At 37.8% G+C, this 24,437-nt stretch overlaps 3 protein-coding genes across 9 annotated transcripts in view; all 3 read right to left on the bottom strand.

The window, feature by feature from the left end:
- The window catches only part of LOC121323650 (protein TANC1-like), a 136,896-nt gene extending 128,765 nt beyond the window's left edge, over positions 1 to 8,131 (bottom strand). For 2 of the 4 annotated variants that reach the window (XM_041264828.1, XM_041264831.1), the window contains exon 1: positions 7,845 to 8,131. The gene's annotated coding sequence lies outside the window, so the exon portion shown is untranslated. Of the gene's footprint in view, positions 136 to 7,844 lie in introns of those variants that run through there. The other 2 variants (XM_041264827.1, XM_041264830.1) reach the window with 1 other exon arrangement.
- Positions 8,132 to 8,723: 592 nt separating this feature from the next.
- On the bottom strand, positions 8,724 to 11,784 carry LOC121323651 (death-associated protein-like 1). The gene is made up of 4 exons (XM_041264832.1): positions 11,667 to 11,784; positions 9,636 to 9,726; positions 9,334 to 9,397; positions 8,724 to 9,022 (listed from the first exon to the last, which is right to left on the bottom strand). The coding sequence occupies exons 1-4, from the start codon at positions 11,731 to 11,733 to the stop codon at positions 8,903 to 8,905; spliced, it is 342 nt and encodes a 113-aa protein (XP_041120766.1). The 5' UTR covers positions 11,734 to 11,784; the 3' UTR covers positions 8,724 to 8,902.
- A 4,248-nt stretch (positions 11,785 to 16,032) lies between these two features.
- The window catches only part of LOC121323062 (plakophilin-4-like), a 55,977-nt gene continuing 47,572 nt past the window's right edge, over positions 16,033 to 24,437 (bottom strand). For all 4 annotated transcript variants that reach the window (XM_041263787.1, XM_041263789.1, XM_041263788.1 and 1 more), the window contains 11 exons: positions 21,768 to 21,951; positions 21,396 to 21,513; positions 20,800 to 20,991; positions 20,461 to 20,634; positions 19,554 to 19,704; positions 19,118 to 19,310; positions 18,894 to 18,978; positions 18,672 to 18,789; positions 18,067 to 18,198; positions 17,534 to 17,607; positions 16,033 to 17,135 (listed from right to left, as the gene is read on the bottom strand). In XM_041263787.1, the coding sequence (XP_041119721.1) occupies positions 16,878 to 17,135; positions 17,534 to 17,607; positions 18,067 to 18,198; positions 18,672 to 18,789; positions 18,894 to 18,978; positions 19,118 to 19,310; positions 19,554 to 19,704; positions 20,461 to 20,634; positions 20,800 to 20,991; positions 21,396 to 21,513; positions 21,768 to 21,951 (1,679 nt within the window). In that variant the 3' untranslated portion in view covers positions 16,033 to 16,877. The remainder of the gene's footprint in view (positions 17,136 to 17,533; positions 17,608 to 18,066; positions 18,199 to 18,671; positions 18,790 to 18,893; positions 18,979 to 19,117; positions 19,311 to 19,553; positions 19,705 to 20,460; positions 20,635 to 20,799; positions 20,992 to 21,395; positions 21,514 to 21,767; positions 21,952 to 24,437) is intronic.

Here is a 24,437-nt window from a genome sequence, read left to right as displayed (position 1 = left end):
CCTACCCCCATATACTCCCATATAATTAGCTTTGCCACTCTCCACTTGAATTCCATCCATCTTATTCTAGAATGGTTTCATTTATTCCAGGCTCAGGCATGGACGTAACTAGGTCTTGTCCTTGGTTGTTTTTTTTTTTTTTTTTTTTTTTTTTTTTTTTCATCATTTCGTGTAAAAATTCTGTTCAAGTACAAAAGACAGGTTGAATAGTCAATACCAAGCCGTCATATAAATACCGCCAGCTATAGCTTGAAACCTAAGTTTGACCTCGGTAGAATGGCAGCTCTGGTTATGGCCCTGGGCTCAGGTACATGTGCAGTAGACTTGAACAGTTGTAGAATGGTCAACCATTTTAGGAATTCATATTTGGTTCTGCTGGCTCATTCTAGAATCTCCAGTTCTCAATTTGAGCACAACACACATAAAGCTGCAAATTAGCAAGTGATTACTTAAACTGGTTTACTTAATTAAATTGTTTCATGATTGTTATGTGTACAATTAGCTATAAAAGTCTCACATGTGCAGTTGTAAAAGAAATACATTATATACCATAAATAAGGTGACCATATGGCTCTGTGTTCAACGGGACAGTTTGTGACATTTCAGGCTTTTCAACTCACAACCCAATGCATTCTGGTACATTTTACCTGTCTCAGGTACCATTCTTTCCTTTTGTTTAAAAGAAGCTAGACTATGCTTACCAGAATGCATTGCGTTGTGAGTTGAAAAGCCTGAATTGTCCCAAACTGTCCCGCTGAACACGGAGCCATATGGACATCTTAAACATACATGTCTTTTCATTATAAACACAGTGGATATTCTGTTATTGTTTCACTTCCTAGGTAAGATCATGTCTTCAGGGTCAAAGCATGTTACTGGCTCCAAAGCATGTCAGTCAGTAGGGGAAACTGCTGGTTGGTTTGTGAGAGGAAAGATGGTGTTAAAGGGGTGGGGACAATTTCACTCTCCAGGTGAAGTGCCTGAAAGTAAGACACCTTAACCTGCTATAGATGGCCAATCACATATCCAAATGAAAACTGATAGCAGGCATGTTTTGCTTTCAAAACTGCACTTGTGAAAGCTATACAGGGAATGAAAGAGCAGACCAGTTATAATTATGGAATCACTGTATTGTGTTAGAACTACTGTAGACACGAGAGAGCAAATGAGCAGTGGCTTGGTAAATCAATTACAGAACTAAATGTACAGCACTGGGGATAGCTTATCATACTGTATATGTAACCAAAGCAGGGTGATAACCCGTAGTTCAGCTTTTTAAACAAAAGTAGTAATATAAGCTAAGCTGATTCCTGCAGACAGAGGCAAATGACAAAAAGTAAGAATTCCACAGGGTAACTTCATACTGTTTTTCCTGTACTGTATATTTGTATCTCATGTAAACATGTGTTTTAAAGCCACCTTCACAACTGCTAGTTGCCTGAGATGCAGTAGTTGGTCTGGGCTTTGGATGCAGTTACCTCTACGGTGACATCTAGAGGCAGACCATCCTATTTTAATAACCCTAGTAATTGTTCTATGGAAACAGTTTGTCTCACTTCCTTTCCCATTTCCATGTATTTTCTCCAGAGCCCTTTGTCTCCTCAGTTGCCAGACAGATTAATAACAGCCAACAGGAGCCTCCAGCCCCACCGATTGTCCAAATTACTTTGGAAGGGCAAGAGTGGCTGCATGAAGGCAAAAACAAAAAAGAAAGTGGAACGCTCCCCCCAACAGACAGCATTTATGTGGCAGAAAACAGACAAGCACAGGTTGCACAAACACTTCCTGCCTATGTCCGGATGATTAAGACAACAGTTACCCGGACTCACTGTGATTTAGCTCTGCTTTCTGCTCTCAGAAAGTAATTAACTAGTTGTACTGGTAACATTCTATATCAGTGTAAACAGCAACTGAGACAAAAACGTACTGGGCATTTACCCAAATGGGTTTCTAATGTTTCTAGCTGATGTTGTCCTATTATTTACCAACTAGCTTAAGCTGGTGCACTGCTGTGGCTGCCTTGTGTGAGAAACGATTGTGAACATTTCAGAAGAGTGTTCTTCATAGAGGAGGGGGAAATAAAACGTTTCCTGTTATATTCAAACTGTAGTTAATGCCTACATGTAATAAAAATGACACAAATTGTACTTTGGATTAAAGAGTAATTCAATGTTTCAGTGTCTCTGACTAATGGAAGAATGTTGCAGTGGTATTGATTAGTATTACACAGTACATGAAAGCAAAGCCATTCATATAGAGCACATCACCTAGACAACCTTAGTTTGGCATAGTGTTTTAGTCATTTATAAAGACAGATTAGTTTGTTACAAAGAGTCTGCTTTACCTAATTTATGTACATAGAGTAAAAACAATTTTTGCCATTAATTGGCCCGATTACCTAATATAACTAATATGCTTAAAATCCTTATGCTTTCAATTGCCCTCAATGGCATACAGGGAGTTTTTTTTTTTTTTTTTTTTTTTTTTTTTTTTTTTTTTTAAGCAAGGAATGAACAAATTTTTAGATGACAGATAAAAAAAAAAAAACTAATTCTTCTAACATACACATAGCGACTAAATAAATCAAATATATTTTTACTACTAGTCAAATATAATGAATGTTGATAATGTAGAAACATGTGATTACCTTGCATGTCTACTGAAATCGAAAATTGTTCAATTTATTCTTTCTTAGCTGTTTTTTGTGCCTGTGATATGTTTTGATCAGACATCAATTGAAAATAGTGTGTGGCCTGCCTACGTGTCCCTGTTCCTCTGCTTAGGTTTGTTTTCTATGAAATTTAGAAATTCATAGCTTGTTGCATTTCAACATCTTCGTTCTTTATTTAAAATTCTTTTGTGTTTACATGTCTAGAACTTAACTTAATAGTGTACATCTTAGAGAGTAACCATAACACACAGCTGTCACACACTGAGAGCATTGCATACATTGACCAGCAAAACAAGAAGAGCGCTGACGTGGACAGATTGCTCACGTGCAGGCCTATGTATATATCCTATTCTTACAAATGTTGTAGAATAAAACTTTTTTTTGTGAATTCCAGGGCATGCAAAAGCTTTCCAAAATACTTATATGTATATATACAGTGCCTATAGAAAGTCTACACCCCCTTGAACTTTTTTCACATTTTGTTGCATCAGTGCCTCAGAGTTTCATGCATTTAAATGAGGATTTTTTTCCACTTATCTACACACCATACTCCACACTGTTAAGGGGAAAACGTTTTTACTGAGAAAAAAAATTATATATTAAAAATACAAAACTGAAAGATCATAATTGGATAAGTCTCCACCCCTGAGTTAATACTTGCTGGAAGCACCTTTGGCAGCAATTACAGCTGTGAGTCTGTTGGGGTAGATCTCTACCAACTTTGCACACCTAGATTTGACAATATTTGACCATTCTTCTTTACAAAACTGTTCAAGCTCTGTCAAGTTCCTTGGGGAGCGTTGATGGACAGCAATCTTCAAGTCATGCCACAAATTTTTGATTGGATTTAGGTGGGGGATCTGACTGCGCCACTCAAGGACATTTACCTTTTTGTTCCTTAGCCACTCCAGTGTAGCTTTGGCTGTGTGCTTTGGGTCGTTGTCATGCTGAAAGGTGAACTTCCGTCCCAGTTTCAGCTTTCTTGCAGAGGGAAGCAGGTTTTCCTCAAGGTATCTCTATACTTTGCTCCATTAATTTTCCCTTCTATCCTGACAAGTGCCCCAGTCCCTGCCGATGAGAAACATTCCCATAACATGATGCTGCGACCACCATGCTTCACAGTAGGGATGGTGTTCTTTGGGTGATGCGCTGTGTTGGGTTTTCGCCAAACATAATGCTTTGCATTTAGGCCAAAAATTTCCATTTTTCGTTTCGTCAGACCACGAAACTTTTTGCCACATTGCTACAGAATCTCCTGAGTGTTTTTTGGCATACATCAAATGAGATTCAAGGTGGGCTTTCTTGAGTAATGGCTTCCTTCTTGCCACCCTACCATACAGGTCAGATTTGTGGAGTGCTTGGGATATTGTTATCACATGCACACTTTGACCAGTCTTGGCCATAAGAGCATGCAGCTCTTGTAAAGTTGCCATTGGCCTCCTGGTAGCCTTTCTGATCAGTCTCCTTCTTGCTCGGTCATCCAGTTTGGAGGGATGGCCTGATCTAGACAGGGTCTTGGTGGTGCCATACACCTTCCAAGTCTTAATAATCATCTTGACCATGCTCCAAGGGATATTCAGGGCCTGTGATGTGTTTTTTATACCCATCACCTGATCTGTGCCTTTCAACAACTTTGTCCTAGAGTTCTTTTGAAAGCACCCTGGTGTTTATGGTTGAGTCTTTGCACTACCCAGCAGAGGGAACCTACAGGAACTGCTGAATTTATCCTGAAATCATGTGAATCACTACAATTTAACACAGGTGGAGACAACTTATCTTGGTGTGTGATTTTGAAGGTGATTGGTTACACCTGAGCTAATTTAGGATTGTTATTACAAGGCGGGTGGACACTTTTTCAACCAAGCTATTTCAGTTTTTATTTTTAATCTACAAATTTCTAGAATATTTTTTTCACTTGGAAGTTGTGAGGTAGGATGCGTAGATAAATGGAAGAAAAAAGCAATTTTAATGCATTTTAATTCCAGGCTATAAGGCAACAAAAGGTGAAAATTTTGAATTAACATTTATTTTTTTATAAGTATGGTTGGTTTTAGTGCTTGTAATACAGAACTCTCAAGCTTGCCTATTGCATATGGTGATATATGATGAGCCAGACAAAAATAACTCCTTGCAGGATACTGATTTTGCTTACATTAATAGGACAACTGGGGGCTTGTTTAGGAGCTGAAAATAATGCTAGTAAATACCCATATATCTTTGGAATGGCATTAAATCTCTAATTCATAAGCAGGTGAGTATTTGAGAGCTGAATAAGATTTTGCACAATAAAATACCATATAGTAAAGGGTTTAAGTACTCCAGGATTTGTCTATGATGCAGTCAAAGCTTTTTACCTTTCTTTGGTGTCGTAACCGTTAATAAAGAAAACAAATGATCTGTAGGCTGCATAATCGCAAACAAAATAAAAACCTGATGGAAAAACATTTTGTAATGTGCAGTCAACAGTCCCACCGAATGCATTGTCAATGGATCGCATGTATCCATGATTCCTTATATTAGTCTTCGCCACCACCACTACTGTCATTCGTTGTACCACAAAACATGACAAAGCTCTTAGTTAAATATTATTTATTACAGTACATCTGTCTTCTAACGATTATAGACCGTTTATCATACTCGCCGCAAAACACAGTTGGCCTGTTTCCAAGAGAGGTTCTTTGAGGCTTCCATTAAACCCTGATGAGTAAGGACTTGTTAAGAACACAGACACGTCATTTGTTAATTAGCATTTTTTGACAGCCTGCTTTATCTAATTTATGTAAATAAATATTCTTTTGATCCAATGCTAAGTATTGTTTCAGCTTGATATAATGGTTTATGGTTTTAAAAGCAGACTGGGTGCTTATGTAACCATTTTCTTTTTCTCCCCACACTGAAATACTACATAAATAAAACCAAACGCACGTGATTGTACAATACAATTTGAAAGAAATTAATTCTGCCATTTTAGTGCAACCTCTGGTATCTTTTCCAGGCAGCCATATTGGTTTAGATTTCTATTCAGATTGAGGTTACCATAGTTTACCATGCTTTTCCATAGCTCTTTGGCATTTATAATTCTTTCCTATGCTTTACTACTTTTTGCTGTGCTTTTACGAGAAACTTTTACATGGGTAAAGTTAATCAACAATTTCTTCGTTGGTAGTAGTTATACCTTCCAGGTTTCAAATCAACAAAGACATTCTGCAAATAGTCCCAGTGATCATTCAAAAACAAATTTCTCAAGCATCATTGCGATATGTTTCTCTTTGGACTGCGCCATGAAAACTTCTTTTCCCAAAATAATTGCTGCATTGCTTGCTGTTACTTTCTTACTTTCCCTCTACCAATGCTGCCAAGTGCATTTTAACAACTGCCTACTTGCTGGACAGCTACTGTAGAGTTCATGAGTTTGTACTATGTGTATATATATATATATATATATATATATATATATATATATTTTACACACACACAGCTCTAGAACTAATGAAGGCTGTGTTATAAAAGGACATGTATCTGGGGAAGAGGAATGGCTTGCACTTTGCCGGCAGCGCTCTCAAGTGTCTCCCAGGCTTGTCCCACAAGTGCAATTCTGGGAGTCCGCGTTGGCTGCTGAAAGACATTGATGTTGCTAAGCAGGTTCTTCCTGATTCAGAAAAAAAACAGTGATAGCAGATTTGGCTTGACACTGCCAGTCAAACAAAACATCACCTGTTCACTTTGCACAAAGAACAGTTAGTGTGCTGGTGAACCCAACTGGGAGCCCAGTTCTGTGTCACATCTGACAGTGCACATGCTGAGGTTTACCTACTGAAATTTTATACCAAAGCAAAACATACTGTTTTTGAATTCTTATCTCTTGCGACCAGAGTATTGTTCTTGTTAACAGAACATGCATGAATGCAAAACCAAAAGGAAGGACCGTAGTGGATTAGCCTGGAATGTGTGGCCCATACCATAACATGGTACAAGGATCCAAGCTCTGTCCCAGCCAGGAAATAAACGTGATGACACTGCAATGTCATATTGAAAAGCTACATACAAAATCATGTAGTTATACTGTTTACTTCAGGCTGTAACAGTTGTAGCGCTGGTCAAATGGAAGTTCAAAATTGATTGTAGATAATGTTACGTCATTGGGTAATGCAACCTGGGAACAATTACCAGTAACCAAGATGTTATCAATAATTTTGTATTATTTCATCATTACTCCAGCCTACTTATTAACATTTAGTGTTTATTTTAGTTGGTAATGTTATACACAAGCTGTAACTACATGGTGTTTTTCTTCAGAAATGATTTATGTTGTTCTAGTGTAAAGAAGCAATTATTTTTATCCTACAAGTAACCTTGCCTCAGGGAAGCAGCTCATGTAGTATTAAATATGTAGCTTTTATTAACCAAGCACACAGTATACATGCTCCCCCTCCCCCATTATGGTAATCACAAAAAAGTTTCTATTAAAAAAAAATAAATAAATAAGGATGAAGCAGTATATTTAATATAATAACGGCATGCAATACAGAATAAACTGATTTAGCCTTATGTGCTGTACTTGTATCGTATGTTAGACCAGCCACAGCTGCCTCTCTAGATGAAGTGTTCATTGGTTTTGCTGGCTGACACTTATTGTTTTGAAATAAGTTATTGTAGACATTAAAAAACAAAAAACTCTACCAAGGCCATTTTTACACCAACACTTGGGAGCCTCACAAAACAATTGCACCTGCATGCAGCCATTTCCACAGAACAAGACTGCTTTTGGCTGAAAGGCTTTCATTAAAAGCTGCCTACACATGCAACGGACTTTACAAAAAGAGTAAAACAAAGAGTTGGAGAACTGAATGCAGAGGAAAGCTTCAGCGTTGGCAGGACTTCACTAAAATTACAAGGGGTCTGCCAAAGCACTTCAATAACATAATTAAAATCAAAAGAATAAATCCATTCTTTAGGAAACTTGAAGAGGCACTGGGCACAGCCTCAAAGCTGGAATTTAAAAAAAAAAAAAAAAAAAAAAAAAAACCCTACACAACACACAAACCTTCTCTCCTCCCTCCTCTCATTTGCAGGTATACACTAGTCAAAAACCCTGCTCCTCCACAAACACAATTAAATATAGGTTGTATGTGCAAAGCAGCATTAAACCTCCTTATACAAGATATACATGTACCTTCCAGTCTAGGCTTAGTCTGTTGGTGTTCCCAAATCAGATTTCCCTCTGCAACGTTTGGGAACAAATGGTGTTAATCATGATCTGTAGTCCACAGGCTCCCTCTGGTGGATAACAATGGGATAGACACTAGGCCCCAAAAAGGGACAGACGCTTCAAACATTGACTCAAAATATGCAAGGCAAGCTTTCAGAAAAGACACATTTTCCTGCTATCAAAATAAGTTAGACTCCCCAAATGTGAGGTTTTAAAGAGAAAAAAAAAATAAAATAAAAAAAAGCAACTCCCTAGACTGCACAGCTGTGGAGAGAATAATAAATATTAAACCAATAAAAAAAATAAGCAGCATTTAAGTAACTGCCTATTTGAAAATTAGTATAATTAACCAGTGACCTATGCACATCTCCCAGGTCACGATATGTTCTACGACAGGGTCTAGAAAAGGATTCGCAACTGGATAAACTGTTGTCCAGATATGTAAATACAATGTGTGCATGGAAAATTGCTACTTTAAAAAGAAGTGCTAAAGAATGATTAATTGCAAGTGAAGCAGTTCTCTAGATACTGTGTCACACTTGCACTTTTTACAGACACCATATTATAGTAAATTGTTCTTTGCAAGTTTCATAGTGAGGCTTCACACAATAAACGGGTCAAAATACTACCTGCGGTCTAGTCAGGCACTGGCTGCTTGCCAAGACCTAAAGATTTAACCGACTTTCTGTAAAAGCAAGGAAGTCACCTGCCACTGCCTTGCTGACAGACACCACAAACCTGCTACTGTGTACACTACATCAACACAGGCTTATATTTCAATACACTTTCAGCACTGGGGTCATTACCACTTTTTTTAAATAAGATAACCAGCCCACTACCAAATTTATATCCATTTCATTTATTAGTAGTTTTGACATACAAACTGAACTCCATAAAGAAAACATGCATCCAGAAAAAGCACTATTTTAAATCTATTGCTTTATCTTACTGAAATAAGCCATCCCTCCATTATACAGTACCACCACCCCCACCCCCCCCTCCCCCGCAAACTGGCCTATCACTCAACACTTGCGGGGCTGTTGAATGAGGTACAGTTTCTTCGGTGTGTGCAGCTTTTCAACTGCAGGTCTGGGCTTGTTACATGCAACACTTGCTGTTGCAGCTGGAAATTCACAACTTAACTACAATTGAAAGAAAGACAGAATTAAAGCATACCACAATTGTACTAGATTATATATATATAAAAAAAAAAAAACAATTTACCTTAAAAGGGTACCAAAAACAAAATACTTGATTTTATTAATGAAGCATATTCCAAAACAAGCACTTGTCCCTTCACATAGCTTCTGAATTCTTAGCTGCCTGTACAGTAGTAGCTAACAGTGGGTTAATTTACCAATAAAAACACAATAAGGCTACCAGTAGTGGTTTTGTACAAGTCGGTGGACAGAACTGTCCTGGAAAGAAGAGGACCATTGATGGACATACCAACCTTATCAAGAGTACCAGCTAGAAGAATACTGATCGACTGCATTCTGGAAAGCACTGCAGTGGACCTGGAAATAGAAGCAGAATTTTAAAAGCAACCAGAATTAGAGACTCTACCCCTGAATCCAGTCTTGGTTTTCAGCTTCCTTTCAAGCAAGTATATTAAGGAGGGATAACATGAAAGGGGTCCGAGAAATCAGATTCCATGGCCGACTGCAAGTTTTTTAAACCCTGTTAAAACAGGGGGCATCAATGTAGGCCTGTCGATTTCACTTTTCAGTCCAGGCAGGCACTTTGCTATCTTACCTCTTTTCTGCTGTAGGTCTCTTGGCCTCTTTTTCAGAAGGAACATTTTCTTCACCACCTTTTTTAGCCGCTCTTTTTCCTACAGCCTTTCCTAGGGAGATATTAAGTTATATAACATGAGTACAGTTTGTACATGAATTTAGAAAACGGCAGTTTAAACACTGCAGTATTTGTATTAGAAAGCACCGCTACTCTAGTCACTGTACTGATGGAAATCTACAAGTCATCCAAAGTCAATTCCTAGCACACACACTACATAAATAAATCAATTTGCCACCAAAGTTTAAATAGGTCAAAACAGCAAAAAAAAAAAAAAAAAAAAAAAAAAAAAAGTAGAACTACATAGTTTAATACCAATTATTGTGTCCTGAGCATTGCAAATCCAAGACAAGACCCAAGGTCAAACCAATATTTAATAACTATGAAGTGAAGAAAATTGCTCATGCTTTGAGTAGTGCTTTATATCTGAACCTTCCACTACATTACTCCTGTTCCACTCCCACATTAAGCACCATTAAGGGTGTGCCTGTAGGGAGGCAGACAGTCATTCCAACTGCATCTGTCCCTATAGGTTAGGATTCAGACCTCACCCACAAGCCATTGCACGCTTCCAGGCATCCCTTACAGTGTTCTTAAACTTGGTGATCACTTCATATAAAAACACAGCTACAGAAGATACTGCATGCTCTTATGCCAACGATTAGGGTGAATGTTCATTACAAAGTGGCACACATGTAGGAGCTTTAAAATGGGTTAAAGCAAGGGAGTTTCCAAAAAATAAATAAATAAATAAATAAATAAATAAATCACTAGATTAACCAAGGGAATATTGTGAACTCTTTGGTCAGGATCTTCAAAAGGGAGTCAGGAGATTCTCTACCCATTTTATTATCTTAACAGACTTCATTCATAATGAAACAATTGCATAACTAAGTTATACAACAACTTTGGACCACCAATTATAAATTTAAGACAATAGAAAGCAGGAATACAAAAGCAGCCTTGTGCAAATCAATTCCTTCTAATCCTCCTAGTTTGCCCTCCTTTATGAGTTGGCACCATAACACACTGCAATTGAAGTATAAAATTGATGGATTGCTCCTTTCTAGCCCTAGAGAGAGGAGAGCTACTTCGTGTTATGCAAGAGTCCTCAAAGAAAAAACCTTTCAGACAGCTTTGTCCTTTACTATAACGTTATATTGCGATAATTACATTAATTCACATTCTAATTTCATAAGGGCTGAATTTGTAGCAAATGAGACCTACAATCGCTGTACAGAACAGACTGCTTTAAAAAAGGCACACAGCTCCCAATGAAACACACAACTTAAATGCTGTTCCAATTAAAAACTGTAAAGTCACACTCCAGGTAAATGGCATGCATGTTCTAATTTACACAACACAATGAAAACTAATAATTTGACACGTCTCCTTACAGTTGCATTCCAGTTTAAAATTAGGTCGACAGCAGTTTGTGTGGCGGATGCGTTAATAAAAAAAATAATTATATCACACACACTTCAGAGCCGCAACATTGAATCTGCGCAGTCGTGTATCTGCATTGCGCATGACTCAATGACTTGAAAACAATTCACATGGAGTTTGAATGCGTAACAGTTCAAGCATGGCAGATAGAGTACGCAGTTACAACGCTGTGTCGTTACTGTTGCCACAATGGAAGGATAACAGTTATTTACTTAAATACGGGGAATTGTCAGTATTCCTTCACGTCTTGTTAACGCTAACGGTAGTCACAGGAGCAGTACATTTCGCTACGTAAACTTTTTTTTTTTTTTTTTTTAAGATTGTCTAAACTAATCAAGCAATATAAGGAAAATTCATGCGAAAAAAAGCAGAAGCTTAAATATAATACATTTCCATAACAGTTTCGTTGTACAAAAAAGCCACTTCAAGCAATCTCCATTTTGTAAAATAACATGCCATTTCTAACATGTTTTACAGGTGACGAAGTTGCTAAAACGACTGCACAACAGGTTACTATGTTATTCACACTGCTCTTTAAACACAAACCTGCAGGAGGGTGTCCAGCTTTCAGAGACGGATTCTCGTTGACTCCAGCTTTCGATAATTGCACCATCTTCAAAACTTCGCTCAACAACAATATGCAAAACGCAATTCACGCTCTAGCACGCCCCTTACACTTGTTTATACCGAACAGCGAATGACGTACTTACTATTCAATTATTGCAGGAAATTGGATTATGTGGGGGTGGGGTTTGGGGTGTATTAACCAACACCCGAAAAATATATATTCTACCCTGTCCTAATTTGAATAAAGGATTAAAAACTCTTTTTTTTTTTTTTTTTAAGTTAAATTTCATATATAGTGAACACCTGTGATTTACTTTTCTTGTAGGAAGGGACATTGTTTTTTTTTTTTTTCCTGTCCGAAATAAACAGCAGGGGTCTCCTTCACTAGCGTGCTGTTAAGTTTTATAATGCAAAATATTCGTGATCAAAAAAACAAAATACAAAATAAACTTGCCAAATGTACCACATTTGTGTGGCTATGCACGGTCTCTCACTTATTCACTTGTACAAATGGAATCTGTAGCCTACATGTTGTTGCTAGTCAGTTCAACCAACATGAGAAAAAAGGAAAATCTGACAACAGTTGATACAGAACTGTCGATGTACCGCATACATGCCCTATGTCGCGATAGTCCCGATTTCTAGTAATTGTCCAGCGTCCCGATGCATAGGAAGAAAGTCCCGATATTTACCCATAGGAAAAACAATATTGTGCACAGCAGAGTTAGTGCACACTGTGTTCTTCGTGTGGCTGACACATCTGCTGATAACTAACGTATACAAAGGTAAGAACGCTTCATTATGTCTGTTTTTACTGTGATGATTAATGGTCGTGTGGTATTGAGTTGGGGTGGTACGTCTGTTATATGATAATGACTGTTTTTTGCGTATGACCGCACCCTCACCCCCAGCTGAACAGTTTACAAATGTTGTGGCAAGTATTGTATTCAACAATGCATTGGTTACTTCTGTCTCATATAATCCGAAACGTCCAATCTGGAGATGCGATTCATCCCAACGGTAATTGAAAGCAATATTCATTAAGGGATGACAGTCTTCAGACGATGTTAATGCAATGGAAACTACTGTTATTACTGTTGTATAGTTATTAGCATATCTATTGCGTTGATAAAACATAAAACCAGGTCTACATTTTTAGATTAGCAGGCCAGAGTTCTGTCCAAATTTGTTTATTTATTTCCACATTATAATCCTACAGCAGCATAAATATTTTAAAACAACCATGGGAAAGTCTGGTCGGTCTGAACATGCTTAGACAGTAAGCAGGCCTGTAGCACTTTGATATTCATGAATCTCAAGCATTGTGTTTTCAGACAGGTACAGAGTCCACTCAAAATTGCATTGCTTGTATGGAATTTGGTGCTGATGCCAAGGCATTTGTTCTAAAGACTTCCCTCCGTTTCCTGCTGTTCAACAGGATGTGGTGTGTGTGTGTATGTGCATAATTTGTATTTCATTTAAGACAGATGTTAGCAAACACAGGCTATAGCTGTGACATCTGTACTTGTTACTCATGATGCAGATGGTCTCTGAAGCACAATCTTGAGTAAACAGCAGCTGTTGGTGTGTATCAGTCAGATGTGTTCTTTTTGGATTTAGAGGGTCTAGACGCCATGGACACCATGTTCTCTGCAGAGTCCACCTGTACCAACCCTTGTTCTTTAAGATCTTTGGCTTTATATCTGTTGTAAGTTTTCAAATAGTGGAACACAGTATCAGGAAGTAACTGAAGTAACCTCACTTAACATACCCAGACCTACCAAGCAGTGGAATACCATATTTTGTTGATTGGGATATTGAATATTGTAATTAATTTTTCTTATTTAAAACAAGATTTGAAATATCAAGTGTGACGCACATACAGACAGAGACAGCCCCCCCCCCCCCATATCAAGATTATTAAACAATCAATATGCATGTGCTAGAGAGTGTCTTTGGCGAGTTTCATCACCATTGTACACACGGTTCTGTATTTAAACATGCCCTGCGGGAGATAATTATACAAGTTTGTACACAGTGCGAAGGTTTAATAGTGCATTAACTTGTACAGCGTGCCAGGTGCACAGGAAATGCATTTGTATTTCACTTCAAATTAATGTTATCTATTACAGTGAAACAGATATGTTCTTATGAACAACATGGTTCTAGCAAGAAGGCACCACAGAACATGTTACAATAGCAAAACAATAAGGGACTTATTAAAATGTGTTTTTGCTAATTAGAAGAAAACATTCTGTTAAAGCCTTGATTACATCTTTAAATAAACAAGTATTGCCATTTAGTACCCGTTTACTGGAAATGCTAATATATTGCACCTTTTGTCAAATTAAAACAGTCCTTTCTTATCACCTTCAGTTGTGTCGTTAATTTTCTTTGGCACAGCCTTGGGGATCTGGAATGCCTTTTAAGATTCCATTGTGTCATTGTGTCACTCCGTGGGTTTAAACCTGCTGATCAGTGTCATCAAAACTTGAGTGTGCATAAGTATTCACCCCCCCCCCCCCCCCCCCCCCAAAGTCAATACTTTGTAGAGCCATCTTTTGCAGCAATTACAGGCGCAAGTCTCTTGGGGTATGTATCTATAAGCTTGGCACATCTAGCCACTGGGATTTTTGCCCATTCTTCAAGGCAAAACTGCTCCAGCTCCATCAAGTTGGATGGGTTCCACTGGTGTACAGCAATCTTTAAGTCATACCACATATTCTCAATTGGATTGAGGTCTGGGCTTTGACTAGGCCATTCCAAGACATTTAAATGTTTCCCCTTAAACCACTCGAGTGTTGCCATAGCAGTATGCTTAGGGTCATTGTCCTGCTGGAAGGTGAACCTCCATCCCAGTCTCAAATCTCTGGAAGACTGAAACAGGTTTCCCTCAAGAATTTCCCTGTATTTAGCGCCATCCACCATTCCTTAAATTCTGACCAGTTTCCCAGTCCCTGCTGATGAAAAACATCCCCACAGCATGCTGCTGCCACCACCATGCTTCACTGTGGGGATGGTGTTCTCGGGGTGATGAGAGGTGTTGGGTTTCTGCCAGACATAGCGTTTTCCTTGATGGCCAAAAAGCTCAATTTTAGTCTCATCTGACCAGAATACCTTCTTCCATATGTTTGGGGAGTCTCCCACATGCCTTTTGGCGAACACCAAACATGTTTGCTTATTTTTTTCTTTAAGCAATGGCTTTTTTCTGGCCACTCTTCTGTAAAGCCCAGCTCTGTGGAGTGTATGGCTTAAAGTGGTCCTATGGACAGATACTCCAATCTTCGCTGTGGAGCTTTGCAGCTCCTTCAGGGTTATCTTTGGTCTCTTTGTTGCCTCTCTGATTAATGCCCTCCTTGCCTGGTCTGTGAGTTTTAGTGGATGGCCCTCTCTTGCCAGGTTTGTTGTGGTGCCATATTCTTTCCATTTTTTAATAATGGCTTTAATGGTGCTCCGTGGGATGTTCAAAGTTTGGGATATTTTTTTATACTCCAACTCTGATCTGTACTTCTCCACAACTTTGTCCCTGACCTGTTTGGAGAGCTCCTTGGTCTTCATGGTGCCGATTGCTTGGTGGTGCCCCTTGCTTAGTGGTGTTGCAGACTCTGGGGCCTTTCAGAACAGGTGTATATATACTGAGATCATGTGACACTTAGATTGCACACAGGTTAGATTGCACACAGATTAAAATAATTATGTGACTTCTGAAGGTAATTGGTTGCACCAGATCTTATTTACAGGCTTAATAGCAAAGGGGGTGAATACATATGCACCCACCACTTTTCCGTTATTTATTTTTTAGAATTTTTTTAAACAAGTTATTTTTTTCATTTCACTTCACCAATTTGGACTATTTTGTGTATGTCCATTACATGAAATCCAAATAAAAATCAATTTTAATTCCAGGTTGTAAGGCAACAAAATAGGAAAAATGCCAAGGGGGGGTCAATACTTTCGCAAGCCACTGTACCTGTGGTGGCCCTAGTGGGCACAAAGTGAATAAACTAAATGCCAGAGTTTACATCATTAAAATATACCTCATAGTGTTAGACAAGGAGAAGGCTAGCACCCCTTTGGTGTTTCATTTGTACTGTACATGTAACTGTATAAGAACTGAGAAAATAAAACTAAGGAAGTTTTATTACCAGGATGGGTTTTCTGTTGTGGAGGGAGTTTATCGAGCAGTTGAGCTGTTGTGTAAAATGTGTTTAGGTAAAGGGGCCCACGTGCGTGTTTAGGTATAAGAAGCAAGACTGGGATATGAAATATAGGTCAAAAATATTGTTTCCAGCATATCCCTCTTTCATGATTAGGATTTAGACAAAAGGAAGACAGGCTTAGTATCTGAAGGACTGCTGTGTATTGATAGAATGAGCAAGGTTAAATCCACAAAACAGAGCTATTTCCATAACAACCTTGGTTTTAGGTTTTACTATGGAAAAGAATTAATAAAAAGTTAACAAGTTGTCCATGGATGAAATGTTCACATTTATTTTTGTTTCATGTGCATAGAAAATGGCAGTGAACTATTGCATGAAAGAGATAGGCAATGGAAAAATAAAGATAATACTCTTTCTATGTTTTGAAATTACACAATTCATTTTAAAAGCAAAACAGTGTAATTTGTATTAGCTTTTGGATATTTGTGCAATGATGCCAGCTCTTTCCCCCAGTGGTGACAATCCTAATCATGTGGCATTTCTATATTTACAATAAAACAAAGGAAATGTACAAGCCTTGATGACATACACAAGCCCAATATTAAGTACAGCAATAAAACAAAAATTATACAGTTGGATTCCTCTGTACAAACAAACATTATTTGATTTTCAGATTTTTCTTCACAGACATGAAATCATGATTATTTTGGTCTATGTACCCATTCCACAGTCCATTCGCATCTCCACCTCAAACCTTTCATCACATGACCCACACCTTCACCAAACTACAAGAACTACAAATAAAAAGCTCTAAACATCTAAATAGAGCAAGAATTCTCACGCATCAGTTTCCATTTCCAATTGGCTTCATTCCGGATTCCTTCTCTCTTTGTTAAACACTTTCCTGTATCATTTTTAAAAAATGCTGGCTCACATTCTCATCTTTCCACCAAAAACAACAAACAGATCCACATTCAATTCAATTCAATTCAATAAAAAAGGACAAAAAGCCAGTTGGCCTTATTAAATATTACACCCAAGAGTCGGGTGATCCAGGATACTGCTCAGCTCTATAGGAAGGCCTCCGGGTAGTGGAATAAAAGTCCACATAGTTGTTTGTTGTAGATTTGAGTCCATGCTGTTGTGCCGTGTAATCTGAAGCAGAGGGATAATGAACCTGGTCTTCAAAGTAAGGGTCCTCATAGCTGTGTGGAGACTGCACGTACATTCTGTAGGGGTCATAGTTTCTCCTGCTGGGGTTGTCTTGGTTGTAGTACAGTTGCTGATGCTACAGAAAAAAAAAAGTAATTTAAATATTTTAATGCCACATGCTCATAAAGAGCATATATTGTATATATAAAATAAACAAACAAAAACTTTTAAAGTAAAAGATGCAGAAAGTACAACATAAATACAAAAGTCCTTTGTCAGCTAAAATGCCTTAGAGATTTTAGCTGATGCAGGACTCATGACATACATACAGTACCGTCCCATCTCAGTTTCATTTATATAGTGTCCTTCATGAACAAGCATCCCAGGTATTATATTGGTCAGTATTTACTAAAACAGAAATTTACAAGGTCAACAACTTCTATGAGAAAAGACTTCCATATGTTTTTCATTTTTACAGGATCTTGTAATTTTTGGCACATTCTTTTTTCAATTTCCTTTTAATTGTTTTCTCACCTGTGTTCTCTTAGGTTCTTCCCTTCCTGGTGAAGAATAGGAACCTAAAAAAAATGGTGACGGTTTCCCAGACCCTAAAAAAGAATATATTTCCCATACTTAATATTTATTTCATGGTAAAGCACAACAAAATATAACATTGATATTTTGATTCTTCATATGTTAAATCATACATTTAAACTATAATAATACATCTCAAAGTAGATTACGGTGATAGTCAAAAGTATTTATGTTACCCTGTGCTGCCTTTTTTAATTGTCTTTTTTAATGCTTAACATGTGAAATCATTAAGCAAAGCAACTACAACCCAAAAGAGTATGAACATACAATTATATTTGAAATATTTTAATAAAATGTTTTGTCTTCCTGAAAACAGTTCTTTTGGCAGCAGCAAGTCTATGAGACTCATTACCCTTAGAGTGTTCATAATAGAGTTTACAGGTTAGAGCCTGCACACAATGAACACTGCCATGGCACTAACTGTTTAACTACAAACAGCTAGAGATAACATTTTTAATGCAACGTGACTTTACCTGTATATACACCTTTACGTATGTTGTTGTCCCCTTGGTAGTTATAAAATTGCATAGACGGTTGCGTCCTCTGATAATCAGAGCGCTGCTCTTTGATTCCTAACAAGGCTGGGGATGATGTTGCACTACCAGCTGTGTGAACAAGAAAGGCCAATCAACACACTTGTTTTAATGCATCAGCTGTAAGGGTTTATGACTTTAGATGAAGTCGATCTTATACAATAAGTGCTAGTAAGCAGCTGCAGCTATCCGTCACAGAACAGTTTTTTTTTTTTTTTTTTTTTTTTTTTTTTTTTTTTTTTTTTTTGCTCCACATAGTGGAATGTGCTTCTGTCAGAGGTTAGGTTAACATCCTATTTTAAATATTTACTGTATAAATCCTTAGTTTTTTTAAATTTGTTAATTAGTAACATCCTTTGTGTTCTGCATTTTTGTACTAGAGCGTGCTGCCTCTTGTTCAAACAAATTCATTGTCAATAAAACCTTACAGTTTGTGATTAACTTCCAGGATAACCTTTAATAGTTACATAATATTATTTAGCTTGGCACCCCTCACGTTACCACACAGTCTTTTTGAAATGTTCTGTGTGGATTTTAACACTGACCTGACTGGATCACAGCTGGCATTTGCAGGCTGTTTGTTGGTAAGGTGGGGTGAGATTTGTACCGATCGCGCTCCAATGTTGATACTGGAGTGATGAAGTGATTCTGGTTCCAGCCATCCTGCAGAGCAGAGAGACAAAGCCATATAAGTAGAGCACATCACACAATAACAGACACAGCTTGACATCCTGAAGGTAGAATTGGCTGCAAAGTCATTGCTGTACCTTTTTATAGATGCTGCGGAGGTCTCTGTATAGCCACAGTGTGTTTAACACTTGAGCTGCTGCTTTTACAACTTTCATTGAATACCTAAGGAAAATAAGTCAGATTAATTAGGTTAATTTTTTAAATAATTTGAAAGTCATGTAGATATGAAGTATCTGTGAATAAAATGACTGAATACTTTTTTTAAAAGGAAAAATATTTAAAAATCGAGACCAAGACGTACCTCTCCCCTCTTCCCTTTGTAATATTAACCAGCTTTTCAATCCCTCCAGAATCAGCAAGCGCTTTGGCATTCTCCATGTTTTTACTGGTGACCTCATGCAGAGTACAACAGATTGCTGACACCGTGTCATCAGACAGCAATGTTGTGTTGCCTCCAGGGAGACGATTGACCAAGTCTCGCATGGCGTACTTCCCTGGTGAGACGAAACCGGGATCTAACACCTTGTAGCCCCACTGCTCAGCATATGACTACAGTGTAAGTACTAGCAGACACTTCAAGTGAAGAGAAAATGTAATATACAGTTCATTGCAGATTGCCTAAAATCATTTTTATTTCTACTGTGGGAAAATAATGAAACGTTATTAATACCAAAGTGTTGTATTGTTGATTTCACTAATCCCCACTAGCCATGACTTACAGTTTAATCTATACATACCGATAAGTTCTTTGTTTCGTACATCGAGCGCCATGTTTCTTAAGGCAGTTGCAACAGAACATACGACCCGATCATTGTCCATTCTCAAGAGCTCCACAAGGATGGGAAGACCCTTCTCTTTCCTAACAGCAGCTCGGATATATGCTGCAAACTGGCAAGAAACAGAAGCATTAAAAGGTACAACCTCAAGTCTGTCACGTTTGTTTGTCTGTCATTGTTCTGTTCAATTAAAACAGACTGCAAAGTTGCAGCACCTCAAAATAATAGTAATAGTATTTATGAGTGATTCACACGTTCCTTGTGGTAAGAAAATGGTTAGTCTTACAAGGGGGATGGGGGTTATATGAGAAGTCACCAAACACTATTTGCTACCGACCAAGCATAAGATTGAGCACTTAACAGTGAGCAGGGAGGAGGGAGTAAGCTCATAACCATGGGTAATCTCACAACATAACTTTTTTTTTTTTTAGAGCTAAACACTTTAGCAGAGGTACTAGGCAAGGGTGCCACCTCTCCTCATTACTTTTTGCTCATTCTCTAGAACCCCATGCACAGGCTGCCAGGCAGAGTAATAACATTGCTCCCATTGATGCAAAGGGCTCCAAACACCACATCTCCTTATATGCTGATGACATACTGTTATTTCTTTCTGATATATGCAACTGGATTCCCCGTGCTCTGGTATTATTTGACTATTTTGGTACTCTTTCTGGTTATAAAATCAGCTGGTCTAAATCAGTGTTACTCCCTTTAAACTCGGTGGCCAACGTGATCCTGTTACAGCTGTGAATCCCTCACCAGCTCCACACATCTGGCTTTAATTATAAATAAATAATACGTATGTGTCTCCAACTACCACAGCGTTGACAAATTCACTTTATAAAATGTGTCTTTTCTTTTATCTTACCTTCCAGTTGCCTGCAGAGAGGTTTTGGAGTGAACCCGCTGAGCCTTCTAATGTAGCTGGGTTGGAACTTTCCGCCAGGAGCATGAGATAGGGTTTGACTATGCTTGGATGCCATAACATTTCAGCACCTTTAGGAGGTTTAGAAAATCCAGGAATTGGGCCAACTCCATCCCACTGAGAAAAGATATTGAAACTAAATGTTTTTTTTTTTTTTAAGAAAATACCAAATTTCTAAACTATATATAAAAAAATGAGAGAGAGAGAGAGAGAGAGAGAGAGAGAGAGAGAGAGAGAGAGAGAGAGAGAGAGAGAGAGAGATTTACGTTTCAGAAAGCTAACCTGTTCATCTTGTGGTGTTTTCTTCTTTTTCTTCTTTTTCTTCCCCCAGCAAGTAGAATCGACATCTTTGCTTGGAGACTGATTGCCCAGCAAACCTTCCAACTCATTGGGACCCAGCAGACGGGCTTGAGGGATTTCCAACTCCAGACGGTATGAGAGGTTTCTTAGTGTGCAAATGCAGTTTTCCACAATCTACAAAAATATCAAATAAAAAAAATTAATGAAGCACTTCATTCATAATCAACATCATCTATGCACTCTGGTGGATATCAGTAGTATACTGTGTTAACTGTTTAATACTTTGGATAATGTATTGTGAGAGGCTTTCTGTAGAGTGACAAAACAGACAAGCAAGGCAGTTGAACACAGATACATTAAACCAATTATTGAATAAAAAAACACTTCATTTCTTAGTGTTCAAACCCAGCCAAAACATATTTGTTTTAATACACAGTGTTACTAAGAAAAAGAAGACACAGTTACGCTGTGTCCTATAGTTTCTGAGATAAATAAAAAAAGAATAATCTATTAAAGATAAACAAAAGCTAAATCATGTCTATTGGAGGAGCGGACTGAATAATTGTAAGGAGGCAGACCTTGCTGTCATAGTCTGACGAGTTCACACAGGTCTGGATCACATAGAGCAGAGAATCCACCAGCCCCTCACAAATTCTCATCTGTTTCCGGGATTCTTCTCCAGCGGAGCTCAGATTCCTAGATGAACAAAAAGAGGTTATTACTGAAACCTGTCCAATGAACACGGTTGAGAATCAGAAACTGACGAAGAATTCAGGGATATGAATGTATGCCTTAAAATGTGGCTTGAAAAAATCTCTTGATCTGGTTGCCTAATTCAGGAATTCTGTGTCACTGCACCTCTAGGTGGCATTACAACAGAAGAAATAGACACTTCAATAGAATGCTTTCCTAGTAAAACAATCTCAACTGCAGCAAGGGATTAAGGTTACCTGAGACAGCCAGTGGTGTTGCGAAGCACAAGTGATGTGTGGAGCTTAAGTTTGTGATCATCGTCAAAGGAAGAGCTGCTCCACCCAGAATGTGGGATAACCACAGTGTTAGTGAGAGTACTCAAGGCATCCCGAACGATTGTCATTTTCACTGCATCACATGAAGACAGGTTCCACAGAACTCCTGTAGAAATATAAAGAAAAAAGGTACTAAGCAAATTGTTGTACTGCTTTTTTAAATACATGCTTCATTGAATATTATTTGATAATATACATTTAAAAGAAAACGGTATCGGCTGGTCGTGAATATGAAGCAAGGATAGATTATATTATTAGTTTGAAGTTAGTCAGTAGTACTTGCATGCAAGAACATATTTAGCACTAATGAGAACATCTGCTCATTAGTTGTGTTCACAAGTCCTCTAATTACATTATTCATACTGAAATGCTTAAATGCAAATAGATTTTAAACATGCAACCATGAACATTTATAAACAGAAAAATGAGAATCGGGTTTAGCAGGCTTAAAATATCCATCTTTGATGATTGTCCATAATGGACCTGCTTGTCAGTTGGTTCATATCAAACAACTGAGCACAGAAATGTATTGCAAAATAACAGGGCTGAGAATCTATTCACAGAGTTGTTTGTGGGCTTAGCCAGGTGAGGAGGAACTGGCCTTCCAGGTTTACAAAGTGATGCAACCTTACATACTGGTTAAACTGTAAAAGCAATGGCTACATGAACAACTATACTTGCGGCAACAGAATTCACTTCTTTTGTAATTCTATCCACATCACAGGTTGTGTTGTAAATATCAGTGCATACAACCATTAAACTTGTTTTTGCAGTCATCTTTGGGAATGGAGTTGTGTACTATCCATTCTACTCTGGTATGAACAGATCAGACTGCAGTTTGCATAAAGATACTCACTCCTAGTACAGCAAGTGACAGCAATTAAACAAAAAACACACTTAGATCTATGCTGTGAATGTTACCTAATTAGACAACATTTGCATATGGCAAGATGTCTTAATACATAATTACCACGTACAATGCAGGAGGTTAAGATCTCTCAGAGGTTTGTCCTGCATCAGCTGTGATTTTAAAAGCAGCTGGTTGGTTGGAGGCACATAAAGACATTGAAGACTGTTTTTTGTTGAAACGTGTGTCTTTTTAGTACTACTGTACATCTACAAAGTTCCAACTGCAACTTGTTAGTTATGAGTTAGAAGACAATAACTTCTGCATATATATATATATATATATATATTATATATATATATATATATATATATATATATATATATATATATGAAGACATTTTTTCTAGTCGCTCCACCTTACCGATCAATCCACTTGTAAAATCTTCACTCCAGTTCCTCTTTGGCAACTCATTAAGACAGACCCTACATCTAAAAGCGCTGGTGACAAGAACAGCCACTGTACAAATGTGGATTTGGATGTATGCAGAGAATGAGGCGGTGAAAGGATGAAAGGAAAATCACTGATCTGGTTAAAGGAATCCCTTTTAGACATAATGAAAGCCTTGAAGCTTTGTTATTCAGTTAGTTTCCACTGCAATGAAGAATACACACAGGATCCTCATCACTCAGACCGAGACCACTGTGGGTCACAAATTCCAGTTAATTCCAGTTTAAAAAGCTCTTCCATCATTGTGTTGGAGTAAATCCTTTTTCATAAAGCATGTCTGTATATTTCAGAGGTGATGAAAGATAACATATTTAATTAGCTCTAATAATCTGTCCGTTATTATTGATAATCTGATTACGGGTGTAACAGCAACTCCCAAGGAGAATCTACAAATAATGTGACAACTGCAGGCTTCTGCCACGTCACTTCCATCTTGAAGCCATTAAATTAGATAGTAAGAGAATACCCTTTGATAACATATTTTCTTTTTAACCTTTAAAAATCAACAGAATTCAAAAAATAAAAAAGGTGTATGAGGTTAAAAAATAAAATAGTCAAAACAATATGAGAATTTTATCAAACTGATTTTCCCAGGAAGAATTTGAACCTGCATGTATACATACACTGCTTATGCAACATGCTTATGAAAACCATTGAAAGGTACTATACAGTAAAGCATTTGTATATCCCAGGCATCTGCTGCTGTTAAACATCATGTTAGAGCAAAACAGAACCCTTCCTCTGTCAACTACGCAGGCTCAGAAGAGATAAAGTGCCTCTAGAACATTACCACACTGAGGCACTGCTTTAGCTCTCTAATGGGCTTTGCTGTGGCTTTCAGGGATGAGGGAAACAAAAGATGAAAATTAACAGATCAGCAGCTAGCGTGTCAGCTGTTGCCATGGCTTTTTTAGAAACACTACAACTGTAGAAGATGACATTCTGCATAGAGTATTAATTATGTATTTGATTAGCAGTTTCTTATATGTTATTTTCATATTTTGCTATAGGTTAAAGCATGTGTAACTAGCTAAGCAAGACATTCTCTCTTTTCTTGGCGTCTGGGCAGATAGCCGAAGTTAGCAGGTACCTAATCAAGATGTGTGATCACAGTGTGAAAGCAGAACACCACAAACAAAGAACAGATTAGGTTAAGACAGTCTGTAAAATGCTTAAATGTGACACACTATAGAATGTTATAGATTTGGGTGAGCCCCCCCCCCCCCCCCCCCCTT

This window comes from Polyodon spathula, chromosome 11, assembly GCF_017654505.1.
Source record: "Polyodon spathula isolate WHYD16114869_AA chromosome 11, ASM1765450v1, whole genome shotgun sequence".
Classification (NCBI taxonomy): Eukaryota; Metazoa; Chordata; class Actinopteri; order Acipenseriformes; family Polyodontidae; genus Polyodon; species Polyodon spathula.
Note: the sequence above shows the minus strand (reverse complement) of the source record. Positions and strands in the feature narration are given on the sequence as shown.